This window comes from Temnothorax longispinosus, chromosome 12 (genome assembly GCF_030848805.1).
Source record: "Temnothorax longispinosus isolate EJ_2023e chromosome 12, Tlon_JGU_v1, whole genome shotgun sequence".
In the NCBI taxonomy this organism is placed as follows: domain Eukaryota; kingdom Metazoa; phylum Arthropoda; class Insecta; order Hymenoptera; family Formicidae; genus Temnothorax; species Temnothorax longispinosus.
In genome coordinates, this window is record NC_092369.1 from 13,886,408 (window position 1) to 13,902,509 (window position 16,102).

The 16,102-nt window shown below is 39.5% G+C and overlaps 4 protein-coding genes across 11 annotated transcripts; 2 read left to right on the forward strand and 2 right to left on the reverse strand.

Moving 5' to 3' along the window:
- Positions 1-188: 188 nt before the first annotated feature.
- On the reverse strand, positions 189-2,883 carry LOC139823118 (chitobiosyldiphosphodolichol beta-mannosyltransferase-like). Of its 2 annotated transcripts, none has more exons than XM_071795426.1 (7): positions 2,785-2,883; positions 2,072-2,494; positions 1,625-1,967; positions 1,355-1,551; positions 1,088-1,261; positions 855-969; positions 189-771 (listed from the first exon to the last, which is right to left on the reverse strand). In XM_071795426.1, exons 1-7 carry the CDS (start codon positions 2,870-2,872, stop codon positions 552-554), a joined length of 1,560 nt encoding a protein of 519 aa, XP_071651527.1. In that variant the 5' UTR covers positions 2,873-2,883; the 3' UTR covers positions 189-551. The 2 variants fall into 2 exon arrangements, with proteins under 2 accessions (XP_071651527.1, XP_071651528.1); XM_071795427.1 differs by having other exon boundaries at positions 2,588-2,795.
- Elg1 (enhanced level of genomic instability 1) lies at positions 2,392-8,862 on the forward strand. 6 transcript variants are annotated; one of them, XM_071795414.1, is made up of 8 exons: positions 2,392-2,675; positions 3,094-3,275; positions 3,363-3,774; positions 3,858-4,384; positions 4,693-5,003; positions 5,238-6,363; positions 6,496-6,910; positions 7,246-8,862. In XM_071795414.1, the coding sequence occupies exons 3-8, from the start codon at positions 3,475-3,477 to the stop codon at positions 7,990-7,992; spliced, it is 3,426 nt and encodes a 1,141-aa protein (XP_071651515.1). In that variant the 5' UTR covers positions 2,392-2,675; positions 3,094-3,275; positions 3,363-3,474; the 3' UTR covers positions 7,993-8,862. The 6 variants fall into 6 exon arrangements, with proteins under 6 accessions (XP_071651515.1, XP_071651519.1, XP_071651520.1 ...); XM_071795418.1 differs by lacking the exon at positions 2,392-2,675 and having other exon boundaries at positions 2,844-3,275; positions 3,363-3,459; positions 3,543-3,774; XM_071795419.1 differs by lacking the exon at positions 2,392-2,675 and having other exon boundaries at positions 2,844-3,267; positions 3,363-3,459; positions 3,543-3,774.
- On the reverse strand, positions 8,590-10,861 carry Eif3l (eukaryotic translation initiation factor 3 subunit L). The gene is made up of 3 exons (XM_071795423.1): positions 10,672-10,861; positions 9,116-10,576; positions 8,590-8,814 (listed from the first exon to the last, which is right to left on the reverse strand). The coding sequence occupies exons 1-3, from the start codon at positions 10,693-10,695 to the stop codon at positions 8,680-8,682; spliced, it is 1,620 nt and encodes a 539-aa protein (XP_071651524.1). The 5' UTR covers positions 10,696-10,861; the 3' UTR covers positions 8,590-8,679.
- Positions 10,862-10,960: 99 nt separating this feature from the next.
- On the forward strand, positions 10,961-14,588 carry LOC139823121 (developmentally-regulated GTP-binding protein 2). Of its 2 annotated transcripts, XR_011734696.1 has the most exons (6): positions 10,961-11,146; positions 11,302-11,609; positions 11,733-12,163; positions 12,272-12,473; positions 12,584-12,875; positions 12,953-14,588. XR_011734696.1 is itself a non-coding variant. In XM_071795434.1 (5 exons), exons 1-5 carry the CDS (start codon positions 11,083-11,085, stop codon positions 12,668-12,670), a joined length of 1,092 nt encoding a protein of 363 aa, XP_071651535.1. In that variant the 5' UTR covers positions 10,961-11,082; the 3' UTR covers positions 12,671-12,929. The 2 variants fall into 2 exon arrangements, 1 of the variants encoding a protein (XP_071651535.1); XM_071795434.1 differs by lacking the exon at positions 12,953-14,588 and having other exon boundaries at positions 12,584-12,929.
- Positions 14,589-16,102: the final 1,514 nt, after the last annotated feature.

The window sequence follows — 16,102 nt, forward strand, 5'->3', positions numbered from 1 at the left end:
ACAACTCGGTCGAGCATGTTGTATACCTAGCGGTATAAGCGTTGTTGCTGTCAAGCGTGGACCTTCTTATTTCTCAGAAAAACGTGAAGATATCAAACTCGCAATAAAACGAGTATGACGTCAAGAAAATCGAACGTAACTTTGTAATGTTCGTGGTTCAGCTTTCTCTTAACATACGTGAGATCATATCTAATATTAATAAAATTATATTACAATACGTGTATATACATTAATATAAAAAAATTCTACTTCTTGGAAAAAAGATATTAAATACATGATACAAAAAGTCAATGTAAACGTTAGTCTACGTTTGTGTAACATATTAGTGTGGTCCATATTTTTATAAAACCAATTTAAATCTTATACTCTGTAACATTATAAAATCTAATGGAATATTCTTAGTAAAATAAAATATTCTTAGATACATTAATACGTGCTAGATATTAATAAATACATATCACATCTGTGCTACTGGGAGTAATAGCATAGGAGATTACAAAGCATATGTACCAAAATTATATTAAAAAACCAAGTACCAAGTACAATGGAAATCACTCTCGAAAACAAGGCAATACATTGAATTTCCAGTTCTCGTGCCAATCATTATGGTTCTGCTGAGATGCAAACATGTTCTCTTGAAATTTTTCACGCATGTGTCGTTGTGTCTCGTTATTAGGGAAATCTCGGAACCACATTTTTAATTGTTCAGCCAGCTCCTTCTCGTCCGCGAATACCAAACTGTTCTCATTGTGCCTTACTAATTCTGATAAGCTAAACAAAATGCATTCTCTCTCTTAGTAAGCAGATCCACCTGGTACGTACATTAAATAGTATTAATGATAGTATTAATGTACCAATTAAAATTGTATGCGCAAACTGGTAAACGGCAGCCAAACATGTCGACAACTTTCATTGGTAAATCCAGTCCACTGGACGAGGTATGAAGGCATACACCTAAGTCTGCACTAGCTATTTTAAGGGCAAAGAGTATTTAAAACATTCCATGAAGTGTTTTATAAAAAAGAATTTTATGTTAGACTTAAAAAATCAATTTTTAATTAGCACGAATACGCAGATTCGCGAATACCTAGTATTTTGGGATAATCCTCATTCTCAAGCCATGGCGTTTTTACTGTGACGTGTTTCCAATTTTTTAAGTTAATGATAGCCATGTAGAAGTCCTTTAACGGCCCTTTGCCCGTTATCGCACAGATCAAATCTGGCAAGTTTAACTCGCTAGCCTCGCACGCGTCTTCGTATTCTATAATAAAAATTACCTATGTGTACGCCCCTTTAATCCGTGCACACTTGTACGACAAGATTACGCGAATAAAACAGATTCACCGAGATTCACCTTGTAAGGCATTTAACAGAATTGAGAAATCCTCATCCTCGGTCCAACTAGTGCTAGATACAATAAAGCCGAATCTTCTGGGCGAACAAGGTACTGATATATCATATTTTTCAGTTAATTTACACAGAAACTCATCCTTCTCTGCCACAGTTATCGGACGAAACTTATCTGTTGGTCTATCATACAGGATTTTTGCTCTGTAATTAAAAAAAACGAAAAAAATTGAGTGAGCCGACCTAAACGTTTCTAACTGTAATAGATGATACTAACTGGATAGCCCATTTCTTTTCCAAATCTTCCTTCATTGCTTTGGTGACGCAGAAATTATTCTTTGCTCTGCGGCCAAACGTCGTCTCGATACGTCTCGCCAATCTAACTAGGACATGGTTCTCTCCCAGACTCAGGGCCATCAGTGAATGGGCATAATTATGCCAATCGATCGTAAACTGCGCTTGAATTAGAACGCAATAAAACCAGCATACCGGAATAGTTGGTATCGCAGGTGGATTCTGCGTTATCAGCGAATCCGATATGCGTTTGCGAAGTAACAACCATGAAAGATCAGCCGTTTGCCATACCACTTTTACCACGTAACAGAGAAGACGTGGCACGCCTGAAATAACAACAAGTACGATATTGTTATCGCTCGAGATCCATAAACAAATACGAGTAAACAGAAATCTGTGAAAGCAGCGACATAAAGTGTCCGCGTCGTACTGTTTTGCAAGTCGGGAGGCGGTCGCAGGTAGTGGAGCCGCACGCGTGCATTCTCGCTGATTTCCCTCCGCGGTGGCGAGCCAGGGTAACCTACAACATCCACGGTGAAGCCTTCCCGTGCGAAGGAGATCGCGTGGTATTGCATTCGCGGACTTCTGCCGATATCACCGAGCACCAGCACGCAAACATTCTTGCCGGATTTGAATTTTTTCAGATAGACGTTACGAGCAACAAGAAGAACCAGCGGGAGCAGTAGGAATATCAGCGTCAACATTTCGAACGAAAACAACGGAGCGTGTCCTAGCGTGACCTGCGTCGGCTGCGTGACTCCACGTGACTCGTGATTCCAGAGTTCCGGCGCCGGCGGTTCAGGCCATTCAGGGCGTTCGCGCGGCGGACCGTCGAGAATCGCTGGTCGATTATCTAAAAAATTATAAATTATTACGAGAGAGATGACAAATCAAGTATAGAACGTGTGTAGTTTAGCTGCGACGAATCCGCTGTAAATAATAAAACCGTTGAGCAGTGAGCTTTGCATCGGATTCATTCCACGTGTTCTTTTTCAGAATTCGCTTATAAAATCCGACTTGGAACGATCTGTAATGTATGTATAACCGCGGTCAGAAAAGACAGCTAGCTTTGTGTTGTGTCCACGATGTTAGAATCGCTCCAAAAGTCCAAAATCTCAGACGGAGAAAGAATTGACCACGCACATTTCAACACGTCGGCCGATTGACCATTGCGCGTGGTCAATACGTTCTCCCGTCCGAGATCGTGAGACGCGAGTGACGCGACAATCATACACGTGCATACCAGTGCATACATACATGCTGTTACTGGCTGTTACGTGACGCTCGTGTCGCGGCCGTCGCGGCCGCGCGGTCGCGCCAGGCGCCAGTGCTGCCACTTGCCAGTTCGCGCCGTTCGCGCGCTCATCAAAAAGGCGGGAAGCCGTCAGCGTCAGCGTGTCGTGCAGTGTCGCGCAATTCGCGCAAACGTTCCACGTTCCATTACCATTATAGGTTACGCTGCGCTGTGTCGCCGAGAGACCGAAGAGACGAGCGACATAAATATTTCTACTCGAAATCGCAGCGGGAGACTACGTTTCACGAGGAGTTGCGGAGTCATTAACGAGAGGACATCAACCTCGTTGCGACCGTGCACTGCCGTGCCCGCTTGATACCTTCGATGTTGACGTGCGTATGTATGTACAACATACATCATACATTAGCGTTTCGTTTCTAACATCCGTTAGCTCTTTTCATCGTTAGAATATTCCCATTATTTCCAGGAAACTTTTGGGGGGACTCGAAGAAAAGGAAAAGCGATGATACCGTGTCTCTAACGGAACGAGAATGCAGTTCTCTACAAGTGAAGCAGAAAAAGAAGTATACTGTTGAAGCATGAAAGACATTAAGCAATACTTTGCCAACGGCAAACATAGCGATAAGGAGGCCACTACCGATTCTAGCAACGTCGTGGAACAAGAGGAGCGGGAGCAGGAAGAGACTACTGTCGAGATCCGGATATCACGCGATAGCTCTGCGAGCAGAATGTGCGATATAATTGAGAGCAAGGGCGACCTGATCGACGAGACGCCCATTCCGTTCAACGGCGATGTAAACAATGGTCATAAAACTCTGCGAAACGAAACACCTAAATCAGAGTGGACCGAGTCAGATGTAAAGCGGCGTCTCGAGAAGGTATCAATTTTACTAGTTGTAAGAGTTACACGTGATATTGGTTTGTCGATAAGTATCTTTACGTGGATTTTCTTATTTTTAAGCGTTCAAAGCCCGCTGTGAAAATTAATGGAAATTGGTCTGAGGAAACGAAGAATGTGTCGAAAGAAGAAGGGTTGGAGGAACAAATTATGGATACAGACAGCTTCCCCAACAACAGCGTTATTAATTTCAGTGATGAGACTGAGTCAAATGTAGAACACAGTGAACGTGATTCTCAACGGGAAGAATCAAACGCTTTTCAGGTTCTGATGAGTCGTAGTAAACCGATACAGTATAAATTACCACAGCAATCCACAGAAGACTATGAGAATAAAGACAAATCAGATAATGCAAAAGACGTGAAATCTAAATACAAAGAGAAGCTGATAGCTTTGGCTGATAAAAAAGGATATTCGAAAAGAAAAATGGCGGAAATAGAAGAGGGTGAGAGAATAGAAAAGAATATTGAAAACCGCATAAGGGTCTTTAAAGGCGAGAATAAAACCAACATAATACATAAAAAGGATAACAGCTTTGAAGCATCGACAAAAAGTACCAAACAGTCTGGAAACTTGCTGAATTATTTTAGGTAATATAGCGTACATTATATAATTATATAGTATAATATTGTGCATGTGTATCTTGTGTATTATACTGTTAAATTACTATTGACCTGGTAAAATTATTACAAAAGTTTGCACAAAGAACCTTCTGTACGATTCTTATAAGATAAACATTTTAAGTCACGTTGCTTGAATTTGTGATATATTGTAGTTCTTGTGTCCCTGATGAAAATTGACCGAAAACGTTTTTTTCCACAAGAATCGTGGGTCCTTAAAATTCCGTAGCTTTATGATTTCTTAAATGAAATAATTGTTATACAATTTGATTATGCAGCAAATCACCTTTGGGATTGACAAATAAGGATGAAAAATGTGTGTCTACCTTTATCGTAAAAGCGGATGTACATAGGACTGATAATTCTGACGTTGAACCTGTAATAAAGCCGATTTCGAATAAAAGACATTCCAACAAGAAATGTCCAAAGTCAGAATTAGATCTTTCTACAGTGGATGATATTCACATCATAGCGTCTGAGAATTTGTTTTCTCCGCAGACCGCCAAACAAGATAAGCAAAAACGGGAAAAACCCCGTTGGTCCTTACGAATAAAATTACATTCTTCTGAAGATAACGGTTCTCCAATTGGTAATATAATAAAATTATATAAATTGCCATTATACATATGTATAGTATTTCTTGTGTATATGATGTAAAACATAATCAGAGTCTCCCAATGTTAATTGGTCGATGGCAATGACAGTTTCTTTCACACTTTGATCGCTGACTTTGATACTCCTCTCTCTCTCTCTCTCTCTCTCTCTCTCTAACGAATATCTAGCTTTAATACTACTGTAAAATCAACATAATTTTTACTTGCAGATACTGATGACGAATTGTTTTCACCGAGAAGCAAATCAAAGTTTAATCCCTCGAATAAATCTGGAAATATAGAAAATAATGAAGTCTATATGAAGGATTGTGATCGACATCTTAAGAGAATGCGAAACAAGGAGAAAAAAGAATCGCGTGTAAAGGACAACATTCCAAACACTGTCAAAGACGTTTCCATAAACGCTTCTAATGAGGATACTGATTTGAAAAATTCAAATGGAACTAGTAAAAACGAGCAAAAGATTAATGATACGAGTGAAACGATTATTACAGTAATCGATGCGTGCGAGATTGTCAATGAGAATAGTCTAAAGAGAAAACCGAATGAAAAGCTGGCGCCTTTATTTATTAAACGACGTAAAACAGATCCGGCTATCACGGCAGCTAGACGTTTGTTCCTGCAATCGGATATAGTCGACGTAGAGAACCAAAATACGGACCATAAAGCGAACAATGGCATATCTGTGTTACCATTTCCCTCTATCAGTCATGTTACACAATTAGAAAACGAGCCGGATTCGACCAGATGCGAAATCAAACATAAATTTTCGATGAAAATCGAGACAAAATATTTGCCTTTGATAGACATTAGTAATTATAAGTATATTACTAATTGTAGGGAAGCATCAAGAACAACTAAAACGATTAATGAGCCCGTGAAGGAAAACATTGAACAAGTGTTATCAGAAATCGAAGAACTTTATCCGGATGTGCGAAAAATATGGAAGACTATATCAATGATTAAAGGCGATTCGGAAAAGAAATCGCCACCTCGGATGAGAGGTAGAAAGAGAGCGCTTGAACGAAAGAGAATGTTAATGGAGAACGAGGAAAGTCAGTTGCATGATTGCATGTGGACATATAAATATAAGCCGATGAGCGCGCAAGAGATAGTTGGGAATGAAGAGGCCGCGAATAAGCTAAAAGATTGGTTGAGCGGCTGGAGAACGTCCTTAACGAACGTGAACGACGGCAGCAGCGGCGATGAGTTTTATTCCTCGGACTGCAGTTCCTCGTGCAACAATGAAAATAATCAGATTGCTGTGTTATTAGGACCGCACGGCAGCGGAAAAAGCGCAAGCGTGTACGCGATAGCAGAGGAACTTGGTTACAGGTTGGTAATTGCGACTTACCGAAAATATAACATACAAAATGATTCTTAAATTATATTGAAATAATAAATTCTCTCTCAGACATCGCATCATTTCATGCGAAGTAAATCAAGTAAGTAACTTTGCTCTTGCAGCGTGCTCGAGGTAAACGCATCTTCCAGACGGACTGGAAAGAGGATCTTGAAGGAATTGGAGGAAGCCACGAAGTCGCACAGAATTAAAAAAAGTAAACACAAATCTCCGTTCGAACGAGTCACGAGTGAGACCGAAAGTTCGAAAATATCGCAAAATTCGCTAATTCTTCTGGAAGATATTGATATTATCTTTGAGGAGGACGAAGGATTTGTTTCTGCTGCATATCAATTAGCATCAAACACCAAACGACCAATTGTTATGATATGTAGAGACACATGTCCTCATTTGAACAAAATGGCACCGCAACAAAATAAAGTTTACTTTTATAAAGTCAGTGGTAACAGAGTGTCTGCCTTATTGGAATTAATTTCGCTGGCAGAAACGGGTTACAGAATTCCGCATAATTGTCTAATGGTAAGTGATTTTTAAATTATACTTGAATTAATATTATTCTGTTGTTCATCGAGATATATAATATTTAAGATTCTTTATTTAAAGTAATATTTTAAAAAACGTAAATTAAAAAAAAAAGATATACAATATTTAAGATTCTTCATTTTTAAAGCAATATTTTCAAAAGGGAAATTTTAATGCTGAAAAAAGGAGTTTGGAAATAAAGATCGGCAGTTAATTTGTCGCTTATTCTAAATTTTCTATTGAAGTTGTGCGAGTTATCCAACCATACCATACTCGTCTATCGTTAAATTAAGTAAATGAATTATTTATTTATTATTTATTCCATTGTTTAGAAATTAGTGCAAGCGGGCGATCTAAGGCAGGCACTGCTCCAGTTGCAATATCTATTATTATCAGGTCCACCAGTATTATCGGAACAATCTACAACCACGAAGCCATCGCTTTGGCAAGATATGCAACATTATTTGTATAAGCCTGCGATTAAGCTAAACAAGAGGCACAAGACAAAGAAGAGTACAAATACAAAAAATTCCAATATATTGAACAATTTAGCGGAGGATTTGGACAGTTTATGTCTAGTGTCGTCTTTAATCGATATCGAAGACACGACGTTGGATATGTCAGAGGAGAACGCGCAACCTAATTTATCCTTAGCTGAAAACGTGTCTTTCTATTCTGCTTTGCGTGATTTGAATGCGGATATAGCGAATTTTATTAACAGTCAAATACTGTATAAAAACTTTGAGACAAACGAGCACGTGCAGAATCAAAGCAAAATTATTCTAAGGAAGCAATTGAATCGAGGAGTGGATCTAGCGCTATCGTACGTTACATCTGGGTGTTTAGATCAACGAATCATGGCATTAGATTATCTTCCAACCGTTCGAACGATATGTCGCGCAGAGGAATCTCGCTCGACCGCAAATTACAAACGACGCAATCGATTTTTTCATTATCTGCACAGTCTAGTGCCGACCGCGTCGACGAAGCCGAATATCTTAGCCGCCGCGTGTAGAATGTTACAAGAGAGAGAGAATAAAACTACATCTATGCGCATAGTCAATGTCAGTAGCGACTGATGCTTAAAGGAAATATATTTTTACTTACAAGGATGGTGATTTTATCGAATTTTAACATCGCGATAAATTGTCGTGAAATACGATATTTCAGTCTTTTGATATGTTATTTATGTCTCTACGATATGTATATATAATGACTTAACGCATATTGTTGTTTGTTGTGTATAAAATGTCACATCTAAAATATTATTACTATTTCCTCTGCAGTAATTTTTCTTTCTTTTTTCTAGTTGAATTTATTATATTTCAGTGAGATACAAGTATATTGGTATTTGTAAAAAAATTTGATATATAAAAAATTGCATTTAGAATAATTTATGTTAACAAGGGAAACGTAATGTATGTTCGCAATAGCTGATCTTTCACAGGTTCATTATCCTGTGTATTTTTACCGCGCATTTAGTACTAAATACAATTGTTTAATTTTATTTGCCTAATGTACAGAATCATACATCACTGAATGCAATGTGAATGTAGATTTTTGTACATTATTATTATATATTTGTATAATGCGTTACCACATACACGAGTTACTTATATACACTTTATTCCAATCGCTGAGAAGAATCTATGATGAATATTTAATAGAAATAAATATTTATTTCTAAAAATTTTATTTCCTTTGTTTTGCGAACGTACTGTCAAGATGTTTAATAATAATTGTACACTAATATACAATTCTTTAAGTTAAATCTTTATATGATGTAATTTACGATTCAACTCTTCAAACTTCAATATCTTGCGAATGAAAAAGTCTCCATAACGGTGCGCTACCTTCGTGTCTGCAATGTGAATCATGTCGTGATCGATATAAAAATCCAACTGAAAAAAAAAAAGGAACGATTTCTGTGGTTGTTTCAATATATTTTATATCTATTGAGAGTATTTCACAAACTTAAAAGAAACAACTAGAGTAAACTAGAAGAGAGTAAACTAAATTGTTTGAGCAATTATAAACAAGTATAAGAATTGTGATTTTAACTTGTGACATTTATTGTTATTAGGGAAAATATGAATCGTATATATTGAAGGAAACACAAAATATACAAGAGAACTAAATATTTAAGTAAATTTTATAAATTATATTTTTAAAATACAAATGGAATAATAAAATGACAGTTACCTCCGAACCGGATTGAAATTTTCCATCTAGTCCCGATGTACCTTTCGTCCAAACAATGTTCTTCATCTTGTGTTTGAAGCACAATAAGTGGATCGTCAATGCGTTGACTTCCTTGTCGAGATCCCAGCCTTCGTTATCGGATCTAGTATTTCCCATAAATGTGGCCAATTTACTTAACGGCAATGTTGTATAAAGTTTCAAGTATGAGCGAATAGTCGGCAACATCTTCTGTTGCACCACTTCGTCCATGAATACTTGGGTTTGATGTTTAATGGCTTCGCGGACATAATCTTCATTGGGATTATCTGGATTCGGTGGTGTGAGAGATAGAAATTTGGGACACGCAAATATAAAGCAATTCTCGAATTCGGTGAGATCGCCATATTGCATTTTGTACATTTTCTCGTGGTAGTTCTTGTCCCGCAGAGCCTGCTGCAGACCCTCGTCTATGCACTGCGGATGTAGAACCAGGCAGATGGCGAGCAGATGATACATCTGCTCCGTCTGCTTGTTGATCTGATCGTTCTGATAGCTACGTGTGGCAAACAGCTGCTTCGTACGTTGGATGTACAGTAGGATACCGGAGAAGGTTCTGATCGCGTCGGCATAACGGCGCATCATCATGTATGCGAAGCCCACGTAATACGCCGTCGAGATCTGGCAGCCGGGTACATGGGAATACGCGCTCTTCTTGTACAGCTCCACGTTTTCCAAGACCTTGATGGCCTGATAATAATCGCCCAGCAGAGAATGCAGTCTCAGAAGACCGACGAGCGAAAAGTAGCCGAGCATTTTATACAAGGAATGCCTGCCGAAGGCCCCGGCTACGGAATCCGGATCGCCGCCGCTCGCGTATACCTCCAATTGGCTCTTTATCTTCGACTTGTCGACCAGGTAATGCAGGACGTTCAGCACGCATAGAACGTCCCAGATTTTGTTGTGCGCAGTCAGATTCTCGATCTCATCCGGTGTCTTGTTGGACAAATTGGCACGATACTGGGCAAACGACTGAAATTGATAGACGAATTCGTCAATGAGCTCCCACAGCCACTGATCGGGCAGTTCCAGCTGCACCGGAGTATCGGGATGCAAGATATAGTTGAAGAGATCGCAGTAATTGTAGAAAGAGTTGAGACGCTGCTCCAACGTGGGACCCTGCATGCGCGCGTATATATGACGATAGTAGAGTTCCTTGTAGAGGGTGAGGAACACCGCGTCGTTGTCGACGATGTGGGCGATGGTCGCGGCGTCCGGCCACGGCGACTTGTCAAACAGTTGCTCCGATATCTTGGGGAATGAGTTCTCGTACAGATTCTGGATCTCGAAGATCATACCCTCGTTGATGCAGTTGCGCAGGAACACCAGGAAGTTGCGAACAACCTCGGGCACCTGCCGGTAACTCGGCCGCTCGTACTGATCGTGCACTTCTGGCGGCCCGTAATCGTCGTAGGCGTCATATTGCTGGGAAGCACACAAATTAGATTAGAATGGCTCGAGCGCAATGGGGAGCACAATCAAGACGCTACGAAATTAAAAACGGGCAAACGGACGAATACCTCGTTGTTGTAGTCGTCGTACATCTCGCTGGAAACAGAGTGACCTCGGTGACCAGAAAGAAAAATAACCTCCTCTCTCCTGTGCAAGTTCGGCACGGCCACGAGTCCGGAGTCTCGGTATTCGTACAATTCCAAGCCAACGATTGGTCGATCACTCTGGATCACTCCGAGCGCGAGCGCGAGCTCCGAGCGTATATTTGATACCGGATACGTGTAGATGGATCTTTAGGACTATAGACACAGATGATCGGCGCTGACGGCGCTGATGGCGCTGCTGTCACTGGTCAGTGGTCACTGACGTGTCATCGTTGCACGCGCCAGGTTAGGCGAAGGCGGCGAAGCTATCTGTTGATTCTCCGGTAAATGTAATAAATACGTTATTGTGTCGAGTCTCACGAGTCTCAGATCGCGATGGGGATACTGGAGAAGATCTCGGAAATCGAGAAGGAGATCGCGCGCACGCAAAAGAACAAAGGTGAGCGTCGTTACGCGTCACGTTACCTTCTTTAACCTGTCCCTGTCCGTCCGCGCACCGTTTCTCAATTTTGCGGTTGCGAGCGACGGTCGACTAAGTGAAAAGGCACGAAAAGACGAGAGATTTAAATACGTATTCGCGAAATTTGATTGCAGCCACCGAGTATCATCTGGGCTTGCTGAAAGCGAAGCTCGCCAAGTATAGGTCCCAGCTTCTGGAACCGACAAAAAAGTCTGAAAAAGGCGAAGGTTTCGACGTGCTGAAGTCGGGAGACGCCAGAGTCGCGTTAATCGGCTTCCCATCAGTTGGCAAATCGACTCTGCTCAGCACTTTGACCGCCACTGAGTCGGAGGCTGCGTCTTATGAATTTACTACCCTGACATGTATCCCCGGGGTTATCGAGTATAAGGGTGCCAATATACAATTGTTGGACTTGCCTGGTATAATTGAAGGAGCGGCACAGGTAAACATACTAAGCAGGCTGGAACGTGTCTGGATATCTTCCACAAGATATCTGATGGACTCTGCTTCCATGTCGCTACGTCGAATGATTTTCTAAAATTATTCTGAAATGATTTTATTGTAGGGAAAAGGACGAGGTAGGCAAGTCATATCTGTCGCTAGAACGGCGGATTTGGTACTTATGATGTTGGACGCGACCAAGCAGGACGTTCAACGGCAACTTTTGGAGAAAGAGTTGGAATCGGTCGGGATAAGACTCAACAAGAAAAAACCGAATATATATTTTAAAGTGAAAAAGGGCGGCGGATTAGCCTTTAACTCAACGTGTCCTTTGACGAAAGTAGATGAAAAACTAGTTCAAATGATTCTGCACGAGTATAAAATCTTCAATGCCGAGGTGCTGTTTCGCGAGGACTATAGCGCGGACGAATTGATTGATGTTATCAATGCAAACCGAGTATACTTGCCCTGCCTTTATGTATATAATAAGATAGATCAAATATCGATAGAGGAAGTCGATCGAATCGCTAGGCAACCTAATAGTGTCGTAGTTAGGTGAGATATTGAACGCTCAAAAATATTCAGATTGTTACAAGCACGAATCTTCGTGTCTTTCGCATGTCTTTTTGCTTTTCATACGTTGTACTACGTACGTTCCCACAGCTGTAATATGAAGTTGAATCTTGACTTTCTGCTGGAAATACTATGGGAATATTTGAGCTTGATAAGGGTGTACACAAAAAAGCCTGGACAGCCGCCTGATTTTGAGGACGGTTTAATATTGAGGAAAGGAGTGACGGTGGAGCACGTGTGTCACGCAATTCACCGTACTCTTGCCCAGCAATTCAAATACGCTCTTGTATGGGTAAGTTATTAGATATCCATAATTATCTGCATATATCGATATACTATATTGATATTTAATTTAGTTTCTAAATACACGCCTCATGTAAATTATGTTATGCCTTTTTTTAGGGTACAAGTACCAAATATTCGCCTCAGCGAGTAGGATTACAGCATGTGATGCACGATGAGGATGTCGTACAAATAATGAAAAAATAAATTCCAACAAACGTTATAAATCCGTTCGTGAGAAAATGTGAATAGCAATATAGGCCTTACGTAGCCTTTCATGTACAACAAGAGTATGAGCGAGCTGCTACACCGGCAAACTTTAGCCGTAAAATTTAACGGTTTTAGGATGAATGTATTTGAATTACCTATTTTAAGAAGCTTGTGGTTTGCAGACCTTGTTCCAATAAAATTTGTAAGAATAAATGTAACTAATGTTACGTACTTATTTAAATACGAAGGAAATACATGGATTTATTATTTATTATACAGGGATAAGCCTTAATTAGAGTAACATATAAACAAAAGAAAGACAAGAGCATACGTCATCTCGTCTCATCTGTCTGGGAGAGACTTGCTCAGGAAGAGTTTTTCTCTCAGCTTGCGGAAAAAACGGAAAAAGAAACATATTTATTTCATTGTAAGAAGGTCAAATCTCTCAAATCTCTGAGGATATATCTATCATATCGTAACTTTATGTATATGGCACGTAGCGTGTGATACATTGTACAATAATCGACATTAAGTACGTTACGTAACCGGGCTAGATGTGAAAATCGATTGGTGTGTCAATTCGATTTTTCCCATCGGGGAATTCGGGGACAGCGATTCGAGCGCGCGATTCTCCCCGTTTGCAATTCTTGCGCGCGAATCGATGAATAATGAATGGCGTTCCCGCGGCACGATGACACTGCGTGAAGAATGCGTATACATACGAATCGTACATCGTACATTCGTACCATCTCTCCGTTCTTCTTTTAATATTTTCTCTTTCTCTCTCTCTCCTCACACTCTTTCACTTGTTACACTCCCCCGTTCTTCGCCCCCTCCTCGCGGGCGTGCGTATACGAAAATGCGTTCGCCACTCGCGCGCGAGACACACATCCTGATTACTAATTCACGTAGCCGCGGACTACTTCCCTGCCTCGTTGTGACACCAAATCCCATATTCCAGCCAGAATGGAGAGTCGGCGAGCCCGAGAGCTCGATGATCCACGCGAGCGAGCGATTCGCACCGGATCTTAACGCCGCTGTTCACGCGCCCACTATTATCTGGGAAATATCTCTCGACGGCGGATTCCGTGCCAGATGCGGCAGATGCGCTTTCGCCTTGGCAAAAATTTGACAATGCGCGGAAGAATTTTATTGTCATTATACATATAAATAATAAATAAACCAGATTTCCTTCAACAACCTTTTCAATTTCGAATGATCGCCGATATACATTTTTAATCAATTATTGATCGGAGAATCTTATTCTTTCCTTCCGCTATCGGTCCAGAACAATACAAATCTTCCATTGAATTTGTTCTCAGTTCGAGTTTTATTGTCAAAATTTTACTCGTAACTTATATTGTCAAATAACAAAAAATATCCAGCCTTGGATTTATTTTCAATTCCGATTGTATAAATGTCAAAGTGTAAGATATTTAAATGCAACGATAAAAATGTACGTGATGAGAATATTTTTATCATATTTTTTTTTTTTATATAATAGTTAATAAACGCGTAATAATGAAAATGTATTAAATACTATACTCTATACATGTATCGCGATTATTTATTTGAAATCGCTCAAGTGTTATAGAAGTGGATAATTTAGAGATGTACGAACAATTAAGACACGTGCAGTATTATTTACAATGACAGAATCCTGAAATTGATCTTGATACAATTGCACGCGATGTGCGATACTATCACGATTAATCTGATTGTGAGTTAATGGGACATCGTTATTGTTCATCTCGTAGATCCATGTGACTCGAGTGCAATCGCGTTCTATTAATATGACTTGTGACTTTTATAGATTCTCATCATTTATTATCACAACGATAATAGAAATGAGATATCGTTTGGTATTAAGGCTATCGAACGAAGAACCGAATGAAGGAGAATGAAGGAGATTTTCCTGTATATTCTAATAAAAACTCAGCTTCTATTTCTTCTGGCGAATGTTCGTCTCTGAATTATTGGAATTTTTCCAATCGGTGGACGAAATATATATTATATATATATATAAAACACAATAAAACAGTCCGATAACGCGATCTACGTGTATCGGATCTACAAAGATCATCGGGAGTAGTCTCGAAGCGTGAAATCGTCCGGCGTTCCACAAACGGGAATATGTCGCATAAAAATCCAGCGTCGTCGCTTCGGGCATTAGACAGAGCGGATGCTGGCGATATATGATCGATCCATCAGTTATAGCTACTACTATGCCATCCGCAGGAAGAAGTTGCTCGGTATTTACAGTTAGACGATCGACCGGCCCGATGACGATCGAGCGCGTTGCTTTCGCTCCTCGTTCTCGAGCTCGAGGCGAACGTTTCATTTCTGTAGTTCTCGTTTTTAGTTCTTAACACTAGTCAGGATCGAGTCTTGATAACATGACTGAAGATGATGATTGTTCGATTAACAAAAAACGCAACACTGGAGATCGATTGAGCGTTATTTCCATATTCAAGATTTAATCCCCAGATTTTTTTGTAAAAAATATTGATGAAAGTATTAAAAGAGAAGTTTTTTGCAGTAAGTAAATACAGAACAATGGAAAATGTAGATATAACGAGTCATTTTAGGTCGGGCTTGATTCACGCAACCTTTTTAAGATTTAGATCAATTTTTCATTCTATACTATTTTGTGTAATGTACGTCAATTAAAAAATTTCTTTTAGTTGTAATAATTAAATGTTACTAATATAATGTTCACGGAATTAGCTGAATGTAATTTATATTTCAGATAGAAAATAATTTCTCTCCATATTATATATATATATATATATATATTTCTTTTTTATTTTCTACGATTGGTATTGGAATTATTTAGGTCATATAAATATGCTCATTTAAGGCTTCAACACTACAAAACGGATCAGGGAAGAGAAGAGCGAGCCCACACTCTCGCTCTCTTCTATATCGCCGAAAGGATTCATCAGTTTATGTCAAGTTTGTCTTATTATATAATTGCAAAATGTCATTTTTATCTGAAACATCAACAAAAACTATACATGAATAACGTGTATGGAACGTAGAAAACGTAGAGAGGTAACTGTCGTAGCTATATAGTATTATTATAATTATGTAACTAATATTTGTTATAAATATCATTGTTATTTTGAAGAAGCTAAATTTTAACGCCTTTAGCAAAATTAATTCTTTAAGTTAATCGTCTCTTATTATTTTCGTGATTAGTCGTGACCATAATAATCGTCTTGTATTGCCAGATTGTTAACTCGACATTGAACATATAGTAAGAAAGTCCTTCTCAATAAATATGTCCGACACACAAAATACGATTGTTCAATTAATCAGTGCAATCATTTTATATCTGCGATCGTTCGCATTAAGCAGCACCAATCATCCATATGCGCGAAGCAACTGCTGCTAATTAGCCATCTCAAGATCGAAACATCCCGGCAA